Raw genomic sequence first — 21959 nt, 5'->3', positions numbered from 1 at the left:
AATGGCAGTAGCGTTTATGGCCTCGAGAAGCTGTGATTGAGTGACTTGAATTGAGTTGAGCTGACACAGTGCTAGGCTCAAGGTAGACTCAACCCATAAACTCGAAGCTTGAAACTCGACTAGAGCTTTGATCATATGCTCTTTTTTTTTTTGCTTGAACTCGACTTTATATAAAACTTGACATACTTGAGCTCAACCCGACTGGACTCGAATTTAAGTATATAAAACTTCTCGCAATGCATATCAACTCCTCTTGCTAATGAAGATAGTAAACATGTTTTCACGACAAATTATTGATAAAAATACCAAACATTTCCGGACAAAAACGATAAAAATATGAATCTTCTTCATCTATATTGTTTTCTACTTTTTAAATATGGGTTAAAAGATTATTCATGCTTCAAATTTTATCGATCTCGGTACAAAGTAGCTGAATTAATGACATGTATGAGTTTTCTCATCGTGCCGAACATTATGAATTTACGACTAGTCCTTTTGAAAAATGCTAGGCACCGACTCTTTTCGATTTTTCAATTTTAGAAAAGTTTTTATAGACCATCTTAGTCAATTACACGAGACCCAGTGTCAGGCCTACATGATCAACACTAGAAATGGACTTAACATGAGTCCATGCACGGTCTCACATAGACGAGCGTCGGAGGCAAAGCAAGAATTCATTCGAAGTGCCTTTTTGGAGAAGTTAATCAAGCTACTTTCATTCTCGTTGGCAATCGCTTCCACGGTAATTATAAAAGTTACCACACAAGAAAAATTAGGAAAGATCCCCGAGGGGCATGATGCCATCACATATCTCTCGCCATTGGATTGAAACGCAATAAATCTTTAAACCATTTGATAAGATTTCAGCCTAGACGGTTGTGATGTTTTGCTTTTCGATCCAATTGTGAAAATCTGTGAAGGCATGATCCCCATGAGGAACCATAGACTCACACAAGAATATGATCTATGATCCGACTTCTCCAAGAAAGGAGAATTGTTTGACAAAGCAGAACCGTTTGATTTTCCGTCACAGTGTGAATATTATCCACGTTTTAACGAATTATAAAACAAATTATATGCATAGAAACGGTATAAACAACACTCTACTCTGGGATGACTTTTCTCTCTCGCCCTCACTAGTATACATATTTATCGTTGCATTTCCAATGACCAAGATATCAAGCAAGAGATAAGTAGTTGGGAATGTTGGGCATGATCTGTCCGCTGGTGGAATGTTGGGTATGATCTGTCTCGTACTGCTGATCTATCTGCTGGTGGTAAAGATATGACCCTTAGCTATAGTATGCTAAGCATTTATTTCACATCTCTCTTAACTTTCTGGTTTCAGGCAAGTAATTATTATGTTGCACTGCTGTCTATGGTGTCATAAAATTTTAACTCAAACAATGCTATATGTTGGACATTGCAATGTCATATCCTTCCAGACTGTTGCTTCTCTGCTGCTTTTGTCATACTTATATATGCTCCATTGCGGGTTTATATGTTTAGCTCTCCGTGTTAAATTGAGCTGGAACAGTTGCTGAAAGATGCAGTTCTTACTTTATTTGCAGATACACAAGATTGTCCCCATCATTGGTAAGAATTGAAGGGACGTATCGAGAACCGAAACAGAACGATCACGCAGAAAACAGAGAAAATAGACGATGCACGAATTTACCCAGGTTCACCCTCGATTAGGGTTACGTCCTGCAAAGAGATTTCACTATGTTTTTAGGTTTACAGCCACTCAACTCGTTACAATGATCAGAAAAACGAGCAAAATATATATATGCCCCAAACGGGCCCAAAACCTAAACCTATATGAAATCTCTTAATCTCGCACTATACGGGCCAGCCCAAACCCGCCCGCCCGCTTACCCGGTGTGAGAAACAAGGGTCCCCGAAGTATTCGCCAACTCCAACAAGAATGACTTTGGTAGCATGACTTGCAACATACTGACGTAAGATAAATTCAACCAGAAATCAAATAATTATAATAGAATGTTCCTGCAGGTTCATTTCTTTAGTGGGGAAAAAAGATCCGCTAAAAAAAAAATCAAACGAGCGGTAGAAACCATGCCATCTGTGAACCACAGGCCACTATCCACTTCTCTAGCAACAAACAGAAGAGAGTTTGATGAATCTCTTCCTACTTCAAGTTCCTCTCGACACCTTGGATTGCCATTAAGCACTTGACTGATATTCAGAGCCTGGATATGGTTGGCAAGAACAGCAGTGGAAGCAACATTAGCCCACCCTCTGTTCAAATGAAAAGAAGGCTTGGTGTACACCATAGCACCATTGTGGATATATTGTTTAGTGATAAGGATATTATTGGAAGGATTGTCTTTGTTACAGTTTTGGGTTGCTTTATGTTTATAACCATTCGGTTTTTAATTGAAGGAGACGGGCTCTGCGCTGACTCAGACAGGAAAGTATCACAAGCAAATGAAGGAACCAACAACTTCAATTCAAACAAAACTACACAAATGCACACCGTGTCTGGTTTTAATCGACAACAAGGTCTGAAAGTACAGTTATTACAAGCGAATCGGACATAAACCAACTCTATGAGAATTTAAACGATGATAAAACTTGAGAACACAAAAATATTATATCGAAATTTAATCGATGACGTGAGTTTGAAAGATAAAAACACGATACAAGAAAGTAAAGATATTGAAAGGTAATAAATTTGTTTGATTTGTGCGAGGGGTCGGCGAGACTTCAGTGGATAGGCGATTGTACTTATAGTGGTTGTGCCATAACTGTTCTTGAGTGGTTCCTAGAGGTTGTGCCTATGTTCTTCCATTCTGAAAATCTTGTGCCCATGTTCCCATGACACCATGATCTTGTGTTTAAGCGGTTGTTTTTATAAAATGCATGTTAACCATCCCCCGATCGCAGTCACTTCATTCTCTAGGGGCTTCAAACTCGCAATCATATCTTGATGGGTTTTTTCTCTTAATACTTTGATAGATCATTGATCTTTATCAATAGGTACTCTTACCAATTATCATTACCCAATCGTGATCGTATATCAACAACAAATTGGCGACACTTATCGATAAGCACTAGCATTGATACCGATTGGTTACGTGTCTAGCAACACTCATTGCATTAATCACATGTTGATGACCCGGTCACTTTTTGGTGCATATGCCCCTCAATCAATTAACTAGGAGCATTCTAGGAAAATGGAATCCCACGCGATAGTGATTAAAAAATATTTTATCCATTTATTTTCTGATTTTTTGTGCAAACAATGATGTATGCCTTATTATTAGTCTCGATTATATAGCAATTTTAGACTAAATAGTCGATAGAATCAACAAAACCACGGACAATTCAGATGCCAAATCTAATGTGAGCATAAAGAAAACCTCTAATTTTGAACATCAAATACTCATTACAGATGTATCTCATTATGATATATACATCTCTTGAATATCCGATTATCGGGTCTTGAATGAGTAGCTGATCTACAGGAAATTTCAAAGGTCGTTTAATAATTTGGTAATGAAATGATCTTATTGTTTTTATAGAAGTCACTAGAATGTGCAATGCTCATAATTGTGTGATTTTATTCTCCTTATAGAAAATGAGATTTTTGCAGTAATGGAAAGAAATCTTAAAAGGACAACTGCAAATTAAGTAATGCCACAACTAAAATAATCCAATCACTTTCCATGTAAAGTGGAAAGAGATTACCTACCTTTTAATTCCAGAGCGTTCTTTCTCCATTTGAAGATATGAACTGTAACATATAAAAGAGCCCTTTAACAAATCACATCACACAAAGATTCAGACAATGGGGTTGAGAAAAATTTCCTTGCTTGCAGTTGTATGTTTTGCCCTTCTCGTGAGTTCCAATGCTGAAGAACAAGAGTCGGAGCAAGAGAGGCGACCTATTAAGACCTTTAAGGTATTTTGATTGATTTTGAATTTTGTCCCGGTGCACGCTTATGTACATATACTATTACGCATGAGTTTCTTTGTCATTTGTATCGATGTACTAACCTTTGTTGTTCGTAACTACTGAAGACAATCTATGGAGAGATCATTGATTGTATCGACATATATAAACAACCAGCGTTCGACCACCCTTTACTGAAAGATCATAAGCTTCAGGTACAAATTTATTGTCGAAATTGCGGGGATAATTGTACAATCGATCCTATTCTATCGTACACATATGCACAGAGTAGCCTCCGCTAGCTTCTCCTCCTCCTCCATTCGACAGCAGAGACACCGTCATGCTTTGCTGATTATGCAATTTTCCATGAAATTCTGTCAGTACTCTGTAGTATTGGTTCAATCCCTAAGTGTTGCTGTCTAAATTGTGGATAGAAAAAGCCTAGCTTTTCGCTCAATGCAACAAAGCACGGACAGAGAGCACAAGTTAAGCTACTGGAGATATCACATGCTTTGGATGGCTGTCCCGATGGAACTATTCCAATTCTCAGAAGGACAAAGGAAGATCGGATAAGGGCCAAATTACTTGAGCAGACACATCCACAGATATATCATCCATCGTCTGTTGAATTTCCAGGTCTTCGTGTAAGTTGTTCCCTTAATGACGAAATTAAATTAACAACGAATTGTTGTCTCTTGTATTACACAATTAATTTCGTGTTTTGTGTTCAACTTAACTCGTTTCAATGACCTTCGACATATCTTTAGCTCTCTCGTGATTATATGATTTACTATCAAAAACCTAATATGTCGTATTGTCATGAATTTCGTATGTCAATCGATAATTGGCCATCAGAATTACATTTACCAATGACATCATTCTCAATTTCTCAAAGTTTGCCACTCTGAAGCTGTGGAGCGGAAGTAATCCTTTCCACGGAGCAAAAGCATTCATTGATAATTACATTCCAAAGTGTGCAAATGGACAATCTAGTGCAGCTCTGCTTAGGATCGCCAGCAGGATCACTGGCGGAACAAACATAATGCAAACTGGATGGACGGTATGCTTTCCCGATATATAAATTAATCAAGACTTTCTTTTCCTTTTTGAATGGAAATAAAGAAAATAAAAGAACATATTCACAGTGAGATTGAAATTTCATTTGATCCAAGGTGCGTTATTTTTCCATAGTCGGCGTTGTTCTTATTGTTTCTTGCTATATAATATTAGATTTAATGGATTTTGTCATGATAGGTGTATCCAGATCTATACAAGGACAGTTGGAGTCATTTCTTTATTTACTGGCAAGTAAGTTCTAACTTGCTACAAGTTTACCTAGTTCTATTTTGGCCCTTCAAGTTTTTTTTTTGGTTTGCATTCGATTACCTCGTGAAATTATATTTCCAGTCTCATATGGATTCACAGCTTCGTAGTTATTGCACGTTTGATTATAATTTGGTATCGTGACTTGTATATGAAATATGTCTTTCATCAATTTGTGCGTACTAACTATCGATTTCTATCTATAAAATGTTAATTCATTGGAATGCAGCTTTTGAAAAAAAAAGATTATTGAATTCGGTGTTCGATGGGTGTTGATTATTCTTAGAATTATGTCATGTGAATACATGACTATGATACTCGACATGGCTGGTTATGCGTGATGATTACCCAATCAAGTGCCAAATCTATTGTTCAAAGAGTAAAATGAAACTAGTCCAAAATGGACAATCATTCTAATACATGTGCAAAGAACAGGCAGGTGCAACAGGATGCTATGATTTGATGTGTCCAGGCTTTGTGCAAGTTGATCATTCCATTACTCTCGGACAAGTTCTCCCAGAATCTTCTTCTTATGGCGGGCAACAGTTCGAGATTCAACTTACAATTGATCAGGTAATTAACTCTTTCTCTTCGGACCTCTGTAATAATGGAAAAAAAAAAAGTAAAGAATTTCTATGTAGTACGAAAGTTGCACCAGCAACGGATATGAGTTGAGGAAAAAGGTGATCAGTTGCTCTTTCAAGGATTTTGAAACGTTTTTTTTACGTGAACATGTTATTTTACGAACGTGTTTGTGAAACAAGAAATAATTACTGAAAAAAGGGTTACCTACCCGTCTCTCAATTATGCTAGTGAACTTAGCTGAAAATCACATTGTGCGTGGATTGATTTACTCGTCCACGAGCGAAATATCATTCTTCGAAGCACATAAAAAGTTCTCTAACGACTATTTAACGATTGACTTCACAACAGGATTTGACCACAAACAATTGGTGGTTGATAGTCGAAACGGCTAACGGTACTGCTCACGTGGGTTATTGGCCGGCTGAGTTGTTGCCCGAAATGAAGGACGGCGCCGAGGCACTATTCTTCGGAGGAGGGACGTCCGCGTTCAAAGACATGCCTTTCCCGCCGATGGGAAGCGGATACTTTCCGGACAAGTCGTTCTCGCATGCTTGCTACATTAGACAAATTCACTACACGGATCGCTCGAAAGAATGGAAAGTGCCCGAGTCTTGGCAAGTATCGACTCAGACGAGCTCGAAAGACTGCTACGGCGTTGCTGTCAACGATGACGATGATTACATGGGCTATACCTTGTTGTTCGGGGGACCCGGTGGATATTGTGGAGCTTAAATACAAACAGATAGATATAAGAATAAGATTCATTATAATGTCGACTTCCGATATATAAATTTCCATATTTTTATCTTCTCATATTTGTCAAGCTTGCCATTCATATGTTACATTTTGAGCCCTCCTTGAGGTAAAGCCATTCATGTAATGTCAAATTAGATGATGAAATCTAAACAATTAATTAACCACACCGTCAAATTTAGAGCAACTATTTCTTTTCATCAAAATAAATAACCTGCAATGCGATATGTATTCGGCGAAAATCATACAATTATTCAATCTAGTTACATAGCCCGCATTTCGCATAAACATATCTGTATGAATATATTTAAATCGTTCATTACCGTGATAATAAGTGTAGAAAATCAAACTCCAGAAAGTATTTGCGTCTTCGTTTGGGGATTTTCCTTCGTATCTTCTTGCTCGAGTTTTGATTTACTCATACGGAGTCTATAGAATTACTTTTACTTTTTTTCACTTTTTTTTTTACAAAAAAAAATCTTATGGCTTGTCCATTTTTAATTTTTAATGACACACAAATATTAACATATAAGTATGCACACAATCTAAAATATGTAATTCATGGAAGGGGGTTGGGTTTATTATTTCAATAAAAGATAAGTGCAGTTTTTTTTTTCATTTATTATTACTCTATTTTAATGATATTTGCCCTTTTCTATTTTTCAAGAGTCTTCATGGAGATTTTGGCTTTTGAGGATAACTTTGTCCATTCGAGATATGTCACGCCCCGTACCCTACGAAGCGCTAACATCCCTACCTTAGTCGATTGCAGTGCGACGCTCCCAGGAAGCATCGCCGACCCAGCGCCCAATCAGAGATCAAACACATGCAGAAGCGATTAAATAAACAACCCTGACAATTATAAAATACGAGCCAAGGATAGCCAAGCAATAAACACGATCGCAGTAGAAAATAGGTACATACTTACATTGCTATAAAAACCTTTTTACAATATTCGTTTATACAACAACAGTAGTCAACACTCATAATAGCAGCCTCTAGGTCAAAAGGGTCAGTAGCTAGGGATACTAGATGGGACTAAGACAGGCTTCAGTCAAAAAGGTGTACTCGCTTTACTGAGGAGTATTGCTAACCTAGGGACCCCATCCGGTCGGACCCCGAGGACTCCTCTATCGAGCTCTCCCGGGACTCGGACTCCTCGAATCCATGTCCTCTCGCCGCATCACTCTCGTCCACCGAATCCGGTTTTAACTCGTGGTCTAAGTATAATCCCGGCTGTCCCTCGGCTCCTATTTCTTGATCGGATCCCAGCTTCCTCAACCTCTCCATCCTATTCGTGATCTACTTCCATGGCTACCGGCTCTTCTTCATTCCGGTGGTCCAAGGGTTCCGGATCGCATACAACACTTCAGTTCCTCACCTCCTCGACCATAGCAAGAGGTCCGGTCCACGGTTTCGCCCGTCGCTCCAATCGCGTAGTTGGAGGATCGGAAATCTCACCACTTACCATCCGTGGATCATGACATTATTCACGTCTACCGGACATCAAAGGTCCCGAGCGGGGTCCGATTGCTCGTCGGCTCCTCGATAGCACCAAGCCACATATTATTGGGTGTGGTAGTGCGCCTCTCCCACATTTACAAACAAAACAGCATAATATCTCACATAGGCTGCTCCATCACCACGGGGGTGCACGCTTGACGACCGCCGAATATTGTGCGGTATCCCAAAAGAGGTGATGCCCTCGACATTCTACGGTGGGGTCTCGAAATGTTTCTGGTTTACACAACCGTGAGACGAATCTCAATGAGTTCAACCCCTAAACCTAGGCTAGGCTAGCATGCAATCTCCTGACCGGAAAATAAATAAGTGAAACCATAATGCAACAACAATCAAATAATTCTCCAACCCCGCGCAGTTAGGCGCTCAATATATAATAATCATGGCACGTACGTGGCACATATTATCACACGTACGCCAATCACATGCTCATGCACCGAGGCTCACACACTCGCATGCCAGTCCATGCATGTTCATGCATGCAAATGTCGTCGACATGTCACGTGTAGTTCCCGGCCCACTGGCCCATACTGGCACACTTGCCCAATTAATTATTATTACGACTCGAGTCATCAATTTTTCACGGCCCGGTGCGTCTAGCCTCGCTTCAAAGTGCATGAGGCGCAAAGAACCGATCCGGCCCAAGTGTCTCTAGCCTCGCTCAAAGTGCATGAGGCGCAACACCGATCTCCTTGCGAACCGCAGCCTCGCTTCAAAGTGCATGAGGATGGTCGCCTTCCGATGTACCGGGCATCGTCCCGCTTCAAAGTGCATGAGGACGGTATCGACCCGAAGGTCCGTAGGTGATCACACAACTCATTATTATTCGAACCCGCCGTATAACGCTCAGGGTATTTTAGGTGATCACATGCTCGTGACAGACACGCATTCTCGCACAATTTCATCACATGCCTCACTCTTGGCATACGCAATGCGTGTCCATGTTATGCAATGCAATGCACCACGAGCACCAACATAATTCAGACATCCAATGTCACAACACGTGCTTAATTGGCCCAATTAATACCGTGTGGCCTAATGTGCGATTCACAAATCAGCAATTCATTGTAAACCAAACAATGGCCAATCGCACTCCACAAAATCAGCCACACAACATACGACATAGCAAGATACGAAATCAACCACAATTAAGCACTATTGACGTACAATCACCAACCCGGACATACCCTGTAATTTTCCAACAGTGCTCCTAAATTGGTCATTTAATCCAATTAATCTCCCCAAATAATTCTCATTAATCCACTAAATTTCCCAATGATAATTTCTTCCAATCCGTCCTCAACCCAGCCGAAATACCCACCGATACTATCCAAGCCATCAAATTGTACCGATAATAACTAAACCACCCGTAAAAATGCACTTACAATCCCTAATCCGGGTTTAGGAATTTTACTCACTTAATTTCTGGACCACGGCGACGGGGAACGGCGGCCGATCACTGATGAACAGTGAAACCGGCGGCGGAATTCCGGGGGCGCGTACTGTTCACGCGCACTGTTCACGGCGACTGTTCACATGTACTGTTCACGACTGTACGGACGGGGCAGGAACGGTGGCCGGCGAGACGGTGGTGACGACCGCGAAAGGCCGTACGGACGGGGGCGCGTACGGACTGCTACAGTACCGACCGTACGGACACCGTACGGCCGGCGACGAACGGCGACGTACCGACAAGCTGGACGGCTGGGTGGCGACGGAAGGGCGATCGGAGCTCCGGCGAAGCTCCGGCGAGGCTCGGACGCGGCGGCGGTGCTTTACCGGGAGAGAAAAAGAGAGAAAAATAGAGGGAAAGGGAGAGAGAAAGGGCTGGATAGAGGCAAGGCTCAGGCTGGGGGGCTGTGGTGGTCGACGGCGGGGCACGGCGGTCGGCGGCGGTGCTCCGGTGGCCGGCGGCAAGCTCCGGCGAGCCAAAATCAAGAGAGAAAAATGAGAGAAAGAGAGGGAGAAGCTGCTGTGGCTGGGCTGATCTGCCGAGAGGGAGGGCTGAGGAGAGAGAAAACTGGTCTGAGTTGGTCAAAAAGGGCAGCCCATAGTGCCACATGTCGCCGATCCGTGAAAAATGACCAAAACGCCCCTAATCTAACGGTTCTAAAGAGATAGGCTTAAATAATTGAGGGGCAATTGGGTCTTTGGTGCCAATAATGCAGCTGATAACCACAGTTACTTATCCCAAAAATTTCCCAAAAATTCGACCCGAAAAGCCTTCAGGGCAAAACCGTCATTTTTCCTGGGCCCCAGGGGCAAAATTCCAATTTTCGCACGTACGTGTTCCATATGTGCGTGGCCAACATAATATGGCGTCGGATTCGCGAAATTCACTTTCTAAGCCCTCGAAAATCGACTGCGAAGTTTCGGGAATAAAATAATATTATTTTTCCAATTTTTGTCGAAATTCCAATTTTTGGCCAAAACCACTCTAAATGTACGTGGCCACCCCAAAATGACCTTGGCCGCGAAAAATAACCTCAAACGGCCTCCGAATCCAGCCTCGGTGCCCACGGGCAAAACCGTAATTTTTCACCCCGGACCGAAATTCCACTTTTTACTCGTACTAACTCCAAACGTGTGTGGCCAGCGTAATATGACGTCGGATTCCCAAAATAGTCTCTTAAGCCTTCGAAAATCGACATCGAAACCGGGCCCAATTTCGTGATCAAAACTCGCTCCAGTTTCAATTTCGGTCTCTCGCTAATCACGGCTGTTTAGGACATACGCGTATCGACCTAGGGTTATTCGAATTACGACGGTCCCGATCATTGAGAGAATGAGAAATTATCATTAGTTCCAAGGATCACGATCGTTCGGTTCAGTTCAGGACCGGTTGGCCACGTGCACTTTCGGCCTTGCGTAATCACCTACGATCCGATTGTACATCGTTGGCCTTGGCCAAACCAAATCCATCACCTTTCCTAAGATCGGCCCACGTTGGCCCAAAATATTCACTCATCGTATCTCGAGATCGGTGTCCCGTTCACCGTCCGAGTCCCCGGTCCACGTACCGCTTCCTAGTTAGCCATACCCCATTGGTTAGTATCCCGAGAGTGATCACTCACCGAGACTTACTAAAATGAAATGCGAAATATTGTCAATTTTATTGATCCCGGAATTACATCGAAATTCGGGCTGTTACAAGATACAAAATATAAAATAGTTTTTTCGGTTGGAAATATATAAAATATAAAATAGTTGGGGAAGAAGATTTTGTAGTTGTGGAGATATCATTTCCCGTGACCTAAACCATAGCGCTTCATCCTTTAATTTTCCAATGACACCCTCTTGATTCAACAATGTCTTCAACAAGTTCTGAGAATGCAACCGTCAAACAACAAAGATCCTTGGTTAAAGCCACCTAATGATACCAATTACATGTCAGTTAGCTTGCTCTGGTGAAACATAAAAAACATGACATCCATAAAAATCCAAAGGCAAAAATAAATTTACCGCTGGTATACATTTGAAGTCTAGCAAACAGTCAGCATTATACGTCAATCAAAACATTATCCAAGCTATTCGACATTTATAGTATCTGGCTGTTTGACATTTCTATATGAACATTTACTTACCTCTAAGTTATTATCCGATAGTTTCTCAATCAAATCCCAATAACGTGTTCATGAAAAGACAATGTATCTGGTGACTATAACTTAACTGTCACAAAGGGAATGAAATCTTTGTTGGTCACCGAAGCAGTTTAAGCAAGAGTCTTTGGACAAAACACGTCATAAACTTAAAAAATAAGGATAAGCATGTCCAACATATACAAATAAACAAACATTTATCCACAGCTAAGTTGTGAAAGGTTGGGACGTGTTGCTTTGTCAGAGCTCTATTGAGCTTGGTGTCTAAAATTGGGATTTAGTCAATATTCAATTCAATAAATTTATAGTTGTGTTTTGTTGTAGCTAAGCATGGTCATGTTGCTTGGGTTTCGCAATAGATGCAAGAATGAAATTGGAAATCAATTCGGATTAATAAGCAGTAGCCACACCTTTTGACTCAACTAATCCTTTTGGATATACGAAATGAGTCTCGTCCAAAAACATCGAACAAGTTTGGGGTTGAGGTTGCACCTACAATGTAGCGAGCATCGCTCCCAAGGCTAATTTGAATGAGAGATACGATTTAAAAACGGGATTCGTCACTTCCAGACAAAGTATTTGGCCATTTAACCAACCCATTTGTTATGTTTTATATGATCTTGCATGCGCGTAAGGTCTGCTATTGTTTCCGTTGAGAAAAGATGAGTCCAAACCTTTTCCTTTTCCATCACAAATCATCCCAAACAAATGAAACAAGAAAACCCCGAACAAAAATAGGGGATTCTCTCGTTAGAAAAGGACAGCAAAACGCAGCGACGTTTGAAATTAGGGGAGCATTTCAAAGGAAAATGGAATTCCATGCGACAGTGATTAAAAATATTTTGTCCTTTTATTTTCCGATTATTGGGTCTTAAATGAGTAGCCGATCTATAAGAAATTTCAAAGATCGTTTAATAATTTGGTAATGAAAATTACATGATTGTTTTTATAGTAGTCACTAGAATGTGCGGTGGACAAAATTGCGTGATTTTATTCTCCTTACAGAAAATGAGATTTTTGCAGTAATGGAAAGAAATTGGATAAGAACAACTGCAAATTAAGTTGCCATAACTAAAATAATCCAATCGCTTCCATGAAAAGTGGAAAGAGATTTCCTACCTCTTTATATCAGTGCATTCTTTCTCCATTCGAAAATACGAATTGTAACATATAAAAGAGCCCTTTGGCAAATCATATCACACAAAGATTCAGACAATGGGGTTGAGAAAAATCTCCTTGCTTGCAGTTGTATGGTTTGCCCTTCTTGTGGGTTCCAATGCTGAAGAACAAGAGTTGGAGCAAGAGAGGCGGCCTATTAAGACCTTTAAGGTATTTTGATTGATTTTGAATTTTGTCCCGGTGCACGACGTGAGTTTCTTTGTCACTTGTATCGATGTACTAACTTCCGTTGTTCGTAACTACTGTAGACAAACTATGGAGAGATCATTGATTGTATCGACATATATAAACAACCAGCGTTCGACCACCCTTTACTGAAAGATCATAAGCTTCGGGTATTAATTTATTGGCAAAATTACGAGGATAATTGCACAATCGATCCTATTCTATCGTACAAATGCACAAAGCAGCCTCCGCTAGCTCCTCCTCCTCTATTCGATAGCAGAGACACTGTCTTGCGTACTAATTGTACAATTTTCCATGAAATTCTGCCAGTATTTCAATAATATTGGTTTAGTCCCTAATTGTTGCATGAACTAAATTGTGGACAGAAAAAGCCTAGCTTTTCTCTCAATGCAAAAAAGCACATACATAGAGCACAAGTTAAGCAACTCGAGATATCACATGTTTTGGATGGCTGTCCTTATGGAACTATTCCAATTCTCAGAACGATAAAGGAAGATCGGGTGAGAGCCAAATTGCTTGAGCAGACACGTCCACAGATATATCATCCTTCGACTACCGATTCTCCGGGTTATCATGTAAGTTCTTCCCTTAATGACGAAATTAAATTCATAATGAATTGTTTTTTTTTTTTTTTTGATGACCCAGGGAACCCCGCCGGTTAATTCATAATGAATTGTTGTCTCTTGTATTATCCAATTAATTTCGTGCATTTTTGCATTCAACTTAACTTGTTTCAATGACCTTCGACGTATCTTTCGCTCTCTTGTAATCACATGACTTATTATTAAAAACTTAATGCGTCGTATTGTAGTGAATTTCGTATGTCTATCGATGATTGGCCACAATAATTACATTTACCAATGATATCATTCTCAATTTTTCAAGTTCGCTTTTCTGGACCTGCTATCTAACGGTAGTCCTATGCACGGAGCAAAAGCGTTCATTGATAATTACATTCCAAGGTGTGAAAATGGACAATATAGTGGAGCTTAGATGTGGATCTTCACCGAGCTCGATAATCAAGCAAACTCGATAGAAGCTGGATGGAGGGTACGTTTTCCTGATATATCAATTAAATTAGATCTTTCTTTTCCTTTTTGAATGGGAATAGAGAAAATATAAGAACATAATCACAATAAGATTAAAATTTCATTTGATCTAAGGTGCATTATTTTTCCATATTCGGCGTTGTTCTGATTGTTTCTTGCTATAGGATATTGGATTTAATGGATTTTGGTCATGATAGGTGGATCCAGGTGTGTACAACGACAGTCAGAGTCATCTCTTTATTTACTGAAAAGTGAGTTCTAACTTGCTACAAGTTTTGCTGAAAACTACCTGTATAACAGGGAAATTTCATGGATGGCCCCTTCAAGATTTTTTTTTTCCCGTCTTCGTTCAATTACCTAATGAAATTCTATTTCCAGTCTTATATGGATTCACGGATTCATCGTTATTGCACATTTTATTGTAATTTGTTAGCGTGACTTGCATATGAAATATGTCTTTCTTCAATTTCTGCGTACTAAATATCAATTTCTATCTACGAAATGTTAATTCATTGGAATGCAGATTTTGAAATTTTTTTTTATCGAATTCGGTGTTTGGTGAGCGGCGATTACTCATAGAATTATGTCATTTGCATATATAATTATGATAGTTGACATGGGTGGTTACGCGTGATGAATTACCCAACTAGTGCTAATTTTATTGTTCTAAACTAGTCCAAAAGGGACAATCATTCTAATATATGTTCAAAGAACAGGGGCTAGATGGAGCGGGATGCTTTGATTTGCGGTGTCCAGGCTTTGTGCAAGTTGATCATTCCATTACTCTAGGAGGAGCTCTCCCAGAATCTTCTTCTTATGGTGGGAAACAATTCGAGATTCATCTCACAATTCGTCAGGTAATTAACTCTTTTTCTTCGGACCTCTTTAATAATGGTAAAAAAAAAAATTCTATGTAGTATGAAAGTTGCACCAGCGACGAACATGAGTTGAGGAAAAATGTGATCAGTTGCTCTTTCAAGGAGTTTGAAACATTTTATTTTACGAACATGTTTGTGAAAACAAGAAATAATTACTGAAAAAACGGGTTACCTACCCCTCTCTCAAACATGCTAGTGAACATGGTTGGAAATCACATTGTGTGTGGATTGATTTACCTTCAACAACACATAAAAAGTTCTCTAACGGCTATTTAACGATTGACTTCACAACAGGATTTGACCACACAGGATTGGTGGTTGATAGTTGAAAAGGATAACGTTGACACAAATGTGGGCTATTGGCCGGCTAAGTTACTCCCTCAGTTGATGTCCGGTGCTCAAACAGTGCAGTACGGTGGAGCGACGCACACTTCCCAAGGCATGGCCTTCCCGGCAATGGGAAGCGGATACTTTCCGGACAACTCATACTCGCACGCATGCTATATCAGACAGATTCAGTACCTGCTTCAATACCTGAATGAGTCGCAAGGTTGGAGCACGCCTGAGTATTGGCGAGCATCTGCTCACACGAGCTCGAAACATTGCTATGGCGCCACCCTCGACGATGCCAATGATTTCATGGGCTATACCTTGTTGTTTGGGGGACCCGGTGGAGCAAATTGTGGAGTTTAGAAACAAACAGGTAGATGTAATAATAAGATCCAATTGTAATCTCAACTTCTAAGACACAAAATATCCATCTTTTTATCTGATCATTTGTGTCAAGGTTTCCTTTCATATGTTATATTTTTTAGGTCTCCTCGAGCTAAAGCCATTTGTGTAAGGCCAAATTAGATGACGAAATCTAAACGATTAATTAACCACACTGTAAAATTCAAAGCAATTATTGTTTTTCATCAGTATAAGGCCAATTTGTGGATTTTCCTTCATATCTTCTTGCTCGAATTCTGGTTTACTCAGATGGTGTCTATAAAATAACTTTTACTTTTGTTTTTCTACTTTAAAAAAAAAATCTTATGGCTCGTACATTTCGAATTTTTAATGATTGGAAAAACCTAAGACCTTCACAACGCACAAATAGTAACATGTATGAATGCACACGATCTATAATCTGTAATTCATGGAAGAGGGTTGGGTTTTCGTCAAGCGCTCTCTTTTTAACCCCAGCCTTAATTGCTACACAAAATGTGGAGGATGATCGAAACTCCAAATGCTATGTGGTGCCAATTTCAAAGGATCAAGATCGTCACATTCAGACTCTAGTCGAGCCAGACAATCAAAGATTTTTTCCTCTGGCGCATGGGAAGAGAATATTTTTTTTCTTTACCTTAATAACTTCATAATATTGTTCAAGTTTGTTTTTTTACCTCAGCATTTCTAAAAAAGTTAAATATTGAATAGAAAGAGATGTTCCTTGACCTTTAGCTTAAACCTTTAAAAAGGATTGAATAACCAAACAAAAGAAAAGAAAAAAGTTAAAATCAAAAGGAAAAGTAGAGTTAGCCTTAGGAAATAATACAAATCAAAAAGATAAGTCCGGCTTCTTTTATTAGGAATAAATATCACAAAAAATCCCAAACTAGTACACGCAAGATAAATTTACCATAAACTATTTTTTTTGCCACGATAAACCCTAAACTGGTACACTTGTCAAAAAATTACTCCAAACTAATTTTTTTTTACCACCAAAATCTCAAACCGGTACGCTTGTGACAAATTTACTCTCTGTTAACTTCTGTCAAATTTTACCGTTAAACTTGCTGATGTGGATGACACATGGTGACGTGGTATGGTGATGTGCCAAGTCCATATGAAAATCCATAAGATTAATATTATGAAAAACTCTAAACTAATACAGTCAAATTGTCACAAGTGTACCAATTTGAGGTTTTTCGTGATAGGATTTCCAAGTGGACTTGCCACGTCACCATACCATGTCACCATGTGTCATCTATATCAACAACTTTAATGGTAAAATTTGACAGAAGCTAACCGAAGGTAAATTGTACCAGCTTGAGGTTTTTTGTGGTCAAAAAGTTGTGGTAAATTTGTCATATGTGTACCAATTTGGTATTTTTTGTAGTCAAAAAATTAATTTGCGCTAAATTTGTCATTCAGAGCCTAATTCTACTCATTGCACATTGATGAAATAACCATTCATCATATCCTGAATAGGGTCTAGATTTGAGGATGTCACAGTATTCTTTCTCTCCCGAGAAGAAAAACAATGAGAAGGAACTTAAGGGCTTGTAGGTGGAGAAGGTAGACTTAACATCAGCTTCGGCTAGCTATCGGTAAGTAGGCAAGTATAGTAACCTCCCACGCCTAGGGTGATGCAAGGGAGCCTCGGATATTGTGATTGCACAGTGTCTATTAAATCAGGGGTACTTGGTCGGATGTTGGTTGAATAGACACTACGTGAAGCACAGGCCAGCCAAGCAGGAGCCGAAGCTCCCTTGCATTACCCTAGGCTACTATACCTGCCTACCCGGCGGTAACTAGTCGAAACTGACATGGAGTCTATCTTACCCTCCTCCTCGGTATGGTGGAGAGATCTCTCTATAAGTTCTCTCCGTATTCCTCCTCTTCCGAGAAGAAAAACAAAGGGAGGGAACTTAGGTGCTTGCAGGTGGGGAAGGTAGATCTTGTAGTTGTGGAGATATCGTTTCTCATAACCTAAATCGTAAATGCTTTATCCTTTAATTTTCCAAATTTTTGCACAAATAATAAATATTTGCCAATCTATCAGTATCGATAATCTAGATTTTAGACTAGATAGTACAATAGAATCAACACACGAAGGATAATTCAGTTGCCAAATCTAGTGTTACTATAAAGAGAACTTCTAATATTGCATTTTCAATACTCATCCTAGATGTCTCTTATTATATATATTTCTTGAGTATCCATTATCTAAAAGAATTGTCAAAGATCTCTCGATAATTTAGTGATGAAAATTACCTAGTTGTTTCTACTGTAATCACTAGAATTTGTGTGCTACGCAAAAGAGATGCGTGATTTTACTCGCTTATAAAAAATGAGATTTTTGCAATAGTGCAAATTTATCGAAAGTTTCGGCATGAAATCTAGAAGTAAAAGTAATGAAGTTTACAGATGATTACATACAAATTTTCATTTGACTATATATAAATAAAACTGTTAATTTATTGCATATGACGAACCCAAAACTTTGTAAAATAAACAAATGATGAATTGTGTGACCTCAAGGTAAGTTTTCCTTGAATTGTGTAAACTAAGTTTTCCTTGAGGTTACACAATTCATCATACCCTTGTTTTTCAGCTCAAAACTTGAATGAGGACGCTATGTCCAGAGGCATCTTTGAACTTATTTAGCATATGTGAACTGCTTCGTATTGCTAAAAAAAAAAAATCCAAATCCAAATTACAATCACCGATATATTCAAGGACTCATATTGTTTTAAGGGAATCACACTCGTTCATTCCCGCATATACTAGCAGCCCTCCTCATTAAAAAATTGATAGAGAAGCACATTTTAATTATCTATACTACTCTGCGAAATGAATATGACCTTCTACATTTAAGGGATCATAATCTTTTTTTTTTCTTCCGCAAAATATTCATAAATTGTTATTTTGAAAATATTAGTTTCAGCAAAAACATGTAGCTATATACATACTTATGAAGCAACTACATGCAAGTGAATGACAAAGGCACCCTTGCAACGATGAGAAGGATGATGTTTCCGCTATTTAAGTTAGAAATTACAGCCCAGTCAATAAAGAAATGACTAAGATCGTCATTGTATAAATCTAGATCCACCTATCTAGACAACATCCATTAAACCCATTACTCCCAGATAAGAATATTTTTTTCAGAAAAATAACAGAAAGAACAACGCTGAACATAAAAAAATGCACTTTAAATTAAATGAATTTTAATCCCACTACAATTGTCAAAGAGAACTGTCGCGACCCTCCGTAATGGGTCATCGGGGGAAACGAGTTTAGCAGTTAGTCGAATGAAAATTGGCGGTCCCTTTAATCAAGGCGCTGGCTCTAGTTCAGCATGGGTTCTTCCGAACCTTACCGCGCACGACGTTGGTTGATTCAATTAAACGATCAGATTCTTATATGACTTGGAAGTGGCCACCAGCCTATTTGTGGTTGACTAGGAGCATCCTCCAAACTAGAGATCTAGAATAAGGATCTTGGTTACGCTAAAAGTCTACCTAGCGCCTTTTTAGTACCTAAACCCCTTTTTTTTCTTTTTCTTTTTTATAATGTGAATTATGTAAACTTATTCATTTTTATTAACTTAAGCCGCTAACATGGATCTTGCAGAGGTGCACAAACCATAAAGATAACCCAACCACGATCAAGGCAATGAACAAAGCAATGACAAAATAGTAATAAGTAAAGTACGCGAAAGTAAAGACCCGAACGTTATCGGGTAAAAATTATATGAGGTCTGTCTCAGCATAGGACACCCCCCCCGGCGGTAAGCGGTACATAAAAAAAGGGCACAAATCTATGGAAATAAAAATTTCGTAATCTAAAAGATGAGAAAGGAATTCTTAATATGATATGATAAAGCCAAAGATTAAAACTAATTCGATCCTATTTATCATGCAAACTTGCTTAGATGCAATCTATATGTTCTTGTTATCTTTTCAATTTATAAAACTAATTCGATCCTATTTATCATGCAAATTTTGCTTAGATTGCTTAGATGCAATCTATATGAGCTAGGCGGGCAAGGGCGGCCCTCGCCCGGGTTTCCCTCACCGGCGTTGGGCGAGGGCTGCCCAGTGCCAATGAGGGCGGCCTCCACCTGAGGCCGGCAACCTCCACCGGCCCCGGCTATGGCCGGCGGAGGGAAAAGAGGACAAAAAAAGAAAAGGAAAAGAAAAAAATAGTAAAAGGAAAAAAGAAACAAAAAAATTTAAAAAATAAAAGACGAAATTGCCCTTATTCCGGCGATCGGAACAGTGACGTGCTCGCCGGCCGGTGAGCATTTGACTAGCCGGCGAACCCAGGCCCTTACTTGAGACTAATTGGGCACTTCGGGCCTCTATTTGAGACTGATTCGGGCACTTAAGGCTCTTATTTGATACTATGTCCACTTTGGACCCTTTTTTGAGAAAATGGCCCCACTTTAGGTACTGATTTGGAATTTTTCCTTTATTCAATAGTCCTAAAATTTTGACATGATGTGCAATCAAGTCCGAAACGCTTTCGAATCTAGTGCAATCGGGTCCTTTCATTGACAATTTTATTGACGTGGCACGCCGAATATCCAACAATACATTATATAAATACTTTTTGGCGTATGTGGCCTTGACGCGGTGCCACACTAGAAAAATTGCCAAAGTATAAAACCAACAAAAGGTAAAAATGCAACAACAGAAAAAAAACAAGAAGAGGCCAATTTCTTTATAAAAAAAAAAGAGCAAAAGAACCTAATCTCTGAGAGAGAGAGAGACAGAGAGAGTTGAGTCTTTGACTTTGACCGCAGAGAGAGAGAGAGTTGAGTCTTTGACTTTGACCGTACTTTCCTAGCCAAGGATAGCGACCTTTTCTTTCATTATATATTTTTAAATTTTCCTTGGACATCAGCGTTGTCCCGACAACACCACACGAGTAAAAAGTCAGTTAGATAAACACCACATCGGACTCCGATGAGACACATCGACAAAATTGGCCAGGCCGCCACCAAAAGGACTCGACTACACCGGAGGCAGCCGTGTCTCCACGCCCGTGCCCCTGGATCATTACCAAAAAATAAAACATTATATACCTTGGCTCATGCTTTTATTCCACCAAATATCAATGACAGGAATGCCCATGCACATCAATTTAGATATGGAATATGTACTTTGGTTTCCAAAGTTTAGATCAATTCAAATTTATATTTACCCGAAAAAAAGTTGGAATAAAGACGTCATTGGTTCCGACACAAATTCAATGAGATGTGACTAAGTTTAACTTAAAATGAAAATAAAGGGGAAAATAATGTTGGAGTTGGCGAATACTTCGGGGACCCTTGTTTCTCACACCGGGTACGCCTACGTGAGCTTAGGGAAACTGAAGTGTTATTCGACGACATGTGACCCCTGCGTGTGGAATGCGGAGGTTCAGGGGCAACGCCCCCGACACGGGTGTCCCGTTGCCCGATCAGCGGGCGGGGGTTCGGGGGCAGCGCCCCCCGACGGGGGTTCCGCTGACCGGGTGAGCAGGCGGGGGCTCGGGGTGTCACGCCCCGAACCCCAACGAGCTCGCGACATCCCCTGCTCCGGTCGAAATGATGCGACGTCCCAGGAACGTCGCCGACCCAACCCAAACATCAGAGCTACATGCGGAAGCGAATAACAAAACCCCGGACAAATAATGACGACAATGGGGTAGAACAACAGAACAATCCAGTAACCACATATTCATACAACACCAAATATACAAATATCATATTATTTACAGACATAAATACAGACTAACATCCTCAGTCACCGTTTAAACAAAAGTTCAGGGGTTTGGTTATCTTAGCTTCACTATCGGATAACCCAAGTTATACAACCCTTAAAACATCCTAGGGAAAAACCTAAGGGTTGCCCTCTTCCATTCTGCTTCTGAATTTCTGGCTTGAATCTCTGGAACTCACCTGCAGCTCCACTGGGCACCAACAGCAGCTCCCCGGACTTCCAAAAAGAAAAGGCGCACTTCCCGGGTTTAGGGCCGAGGGTCTGAAAGTGGCGGTTATACAACCGTGAGACGAATCTCAATAAGTTTACAACCCCAAACCCCACGTAAGCACTCACGTACCGCCGCACGAAAACACACATAACACACAACGATCGGCCAAACTAACAATCACATGCGACCCTACCTGGAATCCATCACGCACGTTCCTGCACGTTAGACAATAACACAGCCAACACATCACAGCAAGGAATCACAGATGCGCGCGTGCCTT

The 21959-nt window shown here is 40.0% G+C and overlaps 2 protein-coding genes across 2 annotated transcripts; both read left to right on the top strand.

Moving 5' to 3' along the window:
• Window positions 1-3811: 3811 nt before the first annotated feature.
• LOC115667595 (uncharacterized) lies at window positions 3812-6556 on the top strand. Its single transcript, XM_056317934.1, has 7 exons — window positions 3812-3925; window positions 4045-4131; window positions 4351-4560; window positions 4827-4976; window positions 5171-5224; window positions 5675-5812; window positions 6173-6556. The coding sequence occupies exons 1-7, from the start codon at window positions 3812-3814 to the stop codon at window positions 6554-6556; spliced, it is 1137 nt and encodes a 378-aa protein (XP_056173909.1).
• A 6356-nt stretch (window positions 6557-12912) lies between these two features.
• LOC130139933 (uncharacterized) lies at window positions 12913-15682 on the top strand. Its single transcript, XM_056317933.1, has 3 exons — window positions 12913-13026; window positions 13125-13211; window positions 15284-15682. Exons 1-3 carry the CDS (start codon window positions 12913-12915, stop codon window positions 15680-15682), a joined length of 600 nt encoding a protein of 199 aa, XP_056173908.1.
• Window positions 15683-21959: the final 6277 nt, after the last annotated feature.

The sequence above is a fragment of the Syzygium oleosum genome, unplaced genomic scaffold (genome assembly GCF_021117445.2).
Source record: "Syzygium oleosum isolate NSW1041296 unplaced genomic scaffold, Sole_v2.1 Sole_v2.14, whole genome shotgun sequence".
NCBI lineage: Eukaryota > Viridiplantae > Streptophyta > Magnoliopsida > Myrtales > Myrtaceae > Syzygium > Syzygium oleosum.
Note: the sequence above shows the minus strand (reverse complement) of the source record. Positions and strands in the feature narration are given on the sequence as shown.

What these genes read in the sequence shown, in the direction of transcription:
- LOC115667595 (XM_056317934.1), top strand. Translation starts at nt 3,812, where the DNA reads ATGGGGTTGAGAAAAATTTCCTTGCTTGCAGTTGTATGTTTTGCCCTT. An exon ending in GACCTATTAAGACCTTTAAG is followed by an intron (nt 3,926 to 4,044) that starts GTATTTTGATTG and finishes TAACTACTGAAG; the next exon opens with ACAATCTATGGAGAGATCAT. An exon ending in ATTTCTTTATTTACTGGCAA is followed by an intron (nt 5,225 to 5,674) that starts GTAAGTTCTAAC and finishes TGCAAAGAACAG; the next exon opens with GCAGGTGCAACAGGATGCTA.
- LOC130139933 (XM_056317933.1), top strand. Translation starts at nt 12,913, where the DNA reads ATGGGGTTGAGAAAAATCTCCTTGCTTGCAGTTGTATGGTTTGCCCTT. An exon ending in GGCCTATTAAGACCTTTAAG is followed by an intron (nt 13,027 to 13,124) that starts GTATTTTGATTG and finishes TAACTACTGTAG; the next exon opens with ACAAACTATGGAGAGATCAT. An exon ending in TGAAAGATCATAAGCTTCGG is followed by an intron (nt 13,212 to 15,283) that starts GTATTAATTTAT and finishes ACTTCACAACAG; the next exon opens with GATTTGACCACACAGGATTG.